This window comes from Eriocheir sinensis, unplaced genomic scaffold, assembly GCF_024679095.1.
Source record: "Eriocheir sinensis breed Jianghai 21 unplaced genomic scaffold, ASM2467909v1 Scaffold745, whole genome shotgun sequence".
NCBI classification, from domain to species: Eukaryota; Metazoa; Arthropoda; class Malacostraca; order Decapoda; family Varunidae; genus Eriocheir; species Eriocheir sinensis.
This window is the reverse complement of record NW_026112104.1, coordinates 79,019-85,752: the sequence shown is the minus strand read 5'-3', so window position 1 is coordinate 85,752 and position 6,734 is coordinate 79,019. Positions and strand designations below refer to the sequence as shown.

The window sequence follows — 6,734 nt, the reverse complement described above, 5'->3', positions numbered from 1 at the left end:
ACAAAAAAGTCCACTGAAAACAAAAAAGTCCACTGAACATAAAAAAGTCCACTGAACACAAAAAAGTCCACTGAACACAAAAAAGTCCACTGAACACAAAAAAGTCCACTGAACACAAAAAAGTCCACTGAACACAAAAAAGTCCACTGAAAACAAAAAAGCCCACTGAAAACAAAAAAGCCCACTGAAAACTAAAAAGCCACTGAAAAAAAGCCCACTGAAAACAAAAAAGTCCACTGAAAACAAAAAAGCCACTGAAAACAAAAAAGCCCACTGAAAACAAAAAAGCCCACTGAAAAAAAGCCCACTGAAAACATAAAAAGCCCACTGAAAAAAAGCCCAATGAAAACATAAAAAGCCCACTGAAAACAGAAAAGCCCACTGAAAACAAAAAAGCCCACTGAAAACAAAAAAGCCCACTGAAAAAAAAGCCCACTGAAAACATAAGCCCACTGAAAAAAAAAAAAAAAATGACCCCTGAAAAAAAAAGGCCACTTAAAAAAAAAGAGCCCTCTATGTTAACACTATAATAACCCGGTGTACATTTTTTTCCTTTCTTTTTTTCTTTCCTCTGTGTTTTGTGTGAGTGTGTGTGTGTGTGTGTGTGTGTGTGTGTGTGGTGCAGACGCAGAAGCAAATCACCTTGTGTTACGCCCACTCTCATAACCTTTTAAAAGCGTATTGTACTGAATTAGCCTTGCTCTTTTAATGTTTTCTTTAATATATACGTTTGTCTTTTTATTTACTCAATCACTTTTTTTTACTCATCACTTCATAAATAATTGTTTGATTTTTTTTATTTTATGTTTATTTGTTTTCTTTATTTTATTCGTGTCTTTTTTTTCAGCATCACTTCATTAATAATTGACTAAGGAATTATCGCACGTTCGCTTAAAACATTATCTTTATTTGCCGTTTTCTTTATTGTTTTTAGTTGTGTCATTATTTAGTTCTGTATAATTTTTTATTGCATATTCATTTACTTTTTATTTAGGGTCTTTATTTACCCCTTGTTTGATTGTTTGTTGTTTATTGTTTCTTTGCCGTGCAGAAGTATTGTGTTTTTTACGGATGTTACCTTCGGACCTAATTTCCCCGGCAAACCTTTAACCACTGGCGGCACTTTACGGCCACTCTTAACGTGCAAAAAGCATAAAGTCTGTTTGTGTTCACGGTGTCGGTGCCACACAAACACCGCCAGCGAGTGTTTTACCGACTAATTGTTTCCGTCGGTTCTTTATGATCACTCTTAACTCGCTGTGAAGTCTATTGTGTTTAGTGCCTGGCAGTTCTTCCTGCTGTCTCTTAATCTGTGGAGTTTATTGTTTCTACTGTTGTTTTGTGGTGTTGCTTCCCAGCGGTACAGAACCGCCAACGTTTTATCCACCTGTGACTGGCAGGTTTTTACGGCCACTCAACCTGTAATGTTTATTTATTTTTTTAATTTTTTTTATAATGTTACTTTCCCATTATATTTTACCAACAAACATAAAATACGCCACTGTTATTATGCACCACAAACATGGCGTTTCTAATTAATTTACAAAACACAAAAATAAAACCTTGTCCAAAAAAAAAAAAGAACAGTAATAAAAAGTCTTGTTATATGCCACAGCGAAAGTTAACACAGTCGATTTTACCAGGAAACATTTCCTTAACGTTTTTTAATCTGCTTGCTTATACCACAACTATTTTACCATGACACCTCACCTTATTTTGATATCAAGTTACCCTTCATAATCCACAGTTATGAGAAACACATCCTTTTTAGGTAAGAAACATATAATTGACTTATTAATATTAAATTTCCTGTCTTATTATCATTAAATATTATTAGCTTGGCAGCACGGAACACCTTCCCATGAATTCACGTACACGGGTTCGATCCCAGCCCACGGCAGTTGTCGCCTAATTCGCTCCGCTGGTTATCCGCCCTCACGAACTGGTCGATGAATGGGCATCTGGGGAAACCTGCGAAGATGAACCGTGGTAACCCGGATGTCACTTATTCTGTGTTCCTGGGTAAGAGGTTTTTACCAACCCCAGATTCAAGGGTTAATGAAACGGAGATGAGCAGTGAGGTCACGCGCAGCTCAGCGTCTGCCTCCAACTGCACCAATAAAATACAACGTTTACAAACGGACAGACTATTCAGATTTCCTTTTCTGTGTTGGCATTAATCTTCCGGCGCCATGAATACAATTACAAGACAGTATTTTCCCTGCGTGTACTTCCCTTTTCAACCATTACCAGCGGGGAACAGAGTCGTGACACACGCAGTCCTCGGGGTGGAAATTAATGTTCTGACGCCTAATACTTAAAGCGCCGTTATCTCTGCAACATTTTCTCTTTTATTAACATTTCCTCGACTTCACCAGCAGGAACACACTCGTTATTATGAAATGGTAATCTTTACTTTTTTCTAGTCGAAGAGAATATTAATTTTACTCTTTTAATACTGTAACCATTTTTCCTCTCAGCAGTACATTTGACAGGCTTCATTTTCACACTGTACTTCATTATTCTTCCTGACAACACCGACTTAAAGTTAATCAGCTCGTGTTTCCTTGTTTTTATTCATATTAAGTGTTTTTACAAGCTTAGCCGGACAGGGCACACAATCTTCTCCTTCACATCGTACTTTAGTAACTCATCCTGACATCGGGACTCTTGTTGTCATTTAGTCAGTCAGTGTTTCCTCATTAATATTCCGCGGCCATTAATAATACATCGGCCGCGTCTGGCTCTCCCGCCTCCTCCTAACAACCACAGGAGGCGAGGGTGGCACAGGTAGCTCACTCCCTCTCCCTCCTCCTCACAGCGCACTCACAACCCTGGCAGCTCACGACGCCTCGGAAATTGACTCTCCTCTATTCTGTTGTTACGAATTTAAAGCTATAACAGTTAGGGCGCCACACCTTTTTTTACTTTTCTTTTGCCTCCCAACTGATTCACAAGCTTGGCAGTTCACAAGGCCTCGGAAACTGATCCTTCTTTTTTCTGGTGTCACTAATTTAATGGCTATGACAGATTGGTAAAGGTAAAGGTGGGTGCATATGCTATAGCTGCGCGTGGCTGCCGTGCTCATCTCCGATCCGTTGGCCCTTTGAGCCTGTGGTAGGGAACAAACAGTTACCAGGGCACGGGCCAGTGTGAAATCCGGGATTGCCATAGTTTACCCTTCCAGGTTTCCAGGTACCATTTATCGACCAACCCGAAAGGCAGGATGGACTGCCGGGCCGATTCGAACAGGGCCCGTGGAATGGGAGCCAGGCACGCTTACCACTAGACCACGGAGGTGCAGATGCTGCTGGTACTTACCGGCCCATCTGTCTGGCAAGGGACTTTACTTCATCCAGACAGAGTGGCCGAGACGTTCTGTGCTTCCCTCTTGTAGCCGCGGTGCCGCCGGTGTACGCAGCGCCGCGGAAGGTTAAGGTCAGTCGGGAAGAGACGTCGGGGTAAGTCCCAGAGCCCCCAGACCAAACGACGTAAGAAAAGAAGGGACAAAACCGGAGCGAGTGGGACTCTACTTGAAACACTGTGCATGATGCAGGCGAAGCTTCCCACTCTCTATGCGGGCAGTGTTGAGGACTACTGGGCGTTCAGAGGCGGTTCCAGGAATTCGTCCTCGAGACATCGACGTCAGACATGCATAAACTCAACCAGCTGTACACCAACTGCGCCCGGGAGGTACGGCCACTCATAGCGCATTGCATGGCGCTGTCGTCGGAACAGGGCCTCGCTTCGGCCTTGAAGATCTTGGACGAACGATTCGGCGATGAGAGAGTTTATATGCATCATGCGAGGGAGAGATTGATTAGAGGACCAACGATTTCTGAGAACGACTATCAGGCCCTCTCCCAAATGTGTTCCCAACTGACGTCATACATCTCCTTTGCGGAAAACATTGGTCAGCTTTCGGATATCGACAATACACCCACTATCAGAGACATTCTCCTTCGGCTGGATAGGGCGATGCAGACCCGTTGGAATTCTCGATGGACAGGGAAGAGGGGCAGCCGGCCCCAACGGATTACGGACGTTTTACACTTCATGAAGAAGGAGACTAAGAGAGTTGAAAACAACCTCCTTTTGACGGAAAGACACGGCGCCGAGTTACGGAAACTAAGTGGGGGAGAGACTGACAACGGCAAGGAGGCCGCCGACAAGCAAGGGAAAGCCTCCGGGGCAAGACGGGAAGCCAAAGTGCCAGTCTTTGTAACACAAGGTAGTACCCGGGGGAGGATGGAAGGAGGCAGGTTCGGCAACGACGGATGTCGCTTATGTGGTGACCTTCATGCACTCTCCTCGTGTACGATATTCCGGCTGATACCTGTCGAGCACCGTAAGAGGGTTGTGAGGGCGCAGGGTAAGTGCTTTCTGTGCCTTCGAGACTCTCATCTGGTGAGGGATTGCAGAGCACAGCTTTGTGAGATAGAGAACTGTAGGGGCCGACATTCCAAGTGGCTTCACGAAACCGCGGCGGGAGCTAGACCGCGAAGGGGAGGTGCGACACCAGGGCAACGCGTGTCGGCTGAGGTCTCCCGCGGGGCAAGCGGAAATTGACTAGACCAGGGGGGCTACGTCGCTCACACCACGGCACCGACGACAGGAAACGTGTTACCTATAGTGCCGGTGGTATTGACTGCTGGGGTGACTGCAACGGGGTTGGAGACTTGTGCACTGCTGGACTCGGGTAGTACCCGCTCATTCTGTGTGAGACGTATTGTTGACAGATTGGGAGTACGAGAGGGAAGAGAAACGATTGTGCTTTCCACTCTTCTACAACAAAGAGTCCAAACAGCCCCTAGTGTCGAACTTGTGGTCACCGGTTTGTTCGGGAGGAGGCCAACACCGGTCAGACTGACTGGGGTCCTCGTTGTAGACTCGTTTCCCGACGGCTTGACGGAGGCCAAGGCGGACCCTGCCATGGCTGCTCTCTGGGAACATCTTAAGGACTTGGCATCCATGCATAAACGTGCCGAGCACCTCTCCGTGGAGTTGTTGATCGGTCAGGACGCCCCCCTGGCCTTGACTCCACTGGAAGTCCGCAGAGGGCGGGACGGGGAACCCTTTGCGGTCAGGACAAAGTTGGGCTGGGCGATAAATGGTCAGCTGCAACGGAGCCGACAGTCCTCAACAAGCTTTAACGCTTTCGTGGAAGAAACGACGAAGATCCCGGATCCGTATTCTGAAAGGGCCCTGCGGCAGTTTTGGGAAGTGGACGATCGAGAGGATCCGGAGCAACGGGGGAGGTCGGTGGAGGACCAGCTCGTTGTCGAACTGTGGGAAAAGGAGGGGGCGAAGACCATGGGCCATTACCAGTTCCCGATACCCTTCAGGGACAAGGAACCTGCATTACCAGATAACTCCGCCATGGCTTTACGGCGTCTGGCTGGGCTACGAGCTAGACTGCAGCGTAACGAACACCTCAGGAAACGATACGTGGAAGAAATGGAAAGTCTCATAGCGAAAGGATACGCTGAAGAAGTCATGGACCAGAAGGGCCCTCTGGGGAGAACGTGGTATCTCCCGCACCACCCGGTGCTCAGCCCAACTAAACCCGAGAAGACGCGCATTGTCTTCGACTGCGCGGCGGTGTACAAGGGAGTTGCGCTCAACATGCGAGTCATGCAAGGGCCCGACATGATGAATGATCTTCAGGGCATCTTACTCCGTTTTAGGGAGGGCCGGCTAGCCTTATCCGCAGATATTGAGGCCATGTTTCATCAGGTATTGGTGACACCGCGGGACCGAGATGTCCTAAGGTTCCTGTGGTGGCCGCGTGGGGACGTCGACAGGCCGCCTGTCCAGTACCGCATGACTCGCCACCTGTTCGGCGGGGTGTGGAGCCCCGCGTGTGCCGCCTTTGCGCTTCGGAAGACCCTGCAGGGAGGAGGTGTAACGTCGCGCAAGGTAGGGCGGTGCTTCTACGTTGATGATCTCTTGCTGTCCGTCAAGTCCGAAGTTGAGGCAACGAGATGCGTCCGGGACTTGCAAGAGGACTTGCGGCGAGGGGGATTCCGCCAAACGAAATGGATGTCCAGCTCTGCCAGGGTAATGGTCACGATCCCTCAGGTTGAAAGGAGTGCCCGTGTTAAGGGTATTGATCTTGCTAGGGATGAGTTGCCGGTGGACAGGGCTCTTGGGGTCCTGTGGGACTTGGAGGATGACAGCTTGCGCATCGCGGTGTCTCCGCCCAACAAACCTCACACGAAAAGAGGCGTTCTCAGCGCCATGAGCTCAGTGTTTGACCCGTTTGGCTTCCTGGCTCCCTTTACCATACGGGCGAAGATGATATTCCAGGACGAAGTACGTCGAAAAGAGGGATGGGATGTACGACTCACAAAGGCGACAGAGGACAGGTGGATCCTTTGGTTGGCGGAGCTCCGGGAGCTGGAGGATTTTCGCATCGCCCGTTACCTTCTACCCCCCCGCTTCGGCCGACTCATGGATGCCCAACTCCACCACTTTTGTGATGCCTCGACCAAAGCATACGCTGTCGTGTCATACGTGCGTCTCCAGGACGACGTCGGATTCGTGCATTGCAATTTTATTGCAGCACGTACGCGATTGGCCCCTATCAAAACGACCTCCATACCACGATTGGAGCTCTGCGCAGCCGTCCTGGCGGTTAGCTCTGACGCGAAGCTCCGAGGGGAAATCTTTCTCCCAATTGAAAGCTCCACCTTCTGGACGGACAGTATGATTGTCCTCCAATACATTGCCAG

At 48.3% G+C, this 6,734-nt stretch overlaps 1 protein-coding gene across 1 annotated transcript; it reads left to right on the top strand.

The window, feature by feature from the left end:
* Window positions 1-3,624: 3,624 nt before the first annotated feature.
* On the top strand, window positions 3,625-4,716 carry LOC126994206 (uncharacterized). The gene has a single exon (XM_050853493.1). The coding sequence runs from the start codon at window positions 3,652-3,654 to the stop codon at window positions 4,567-4,569; it is 918 nt and encodes a 305-aa protein (XP_050709450.1). The 5' UTR covers window positions 3,625-3,651; the 3' UTR covers window positions 4,570-4,716.
* Window positions 4,717-6,734: the final 2,018 nt, after the last annotated feature.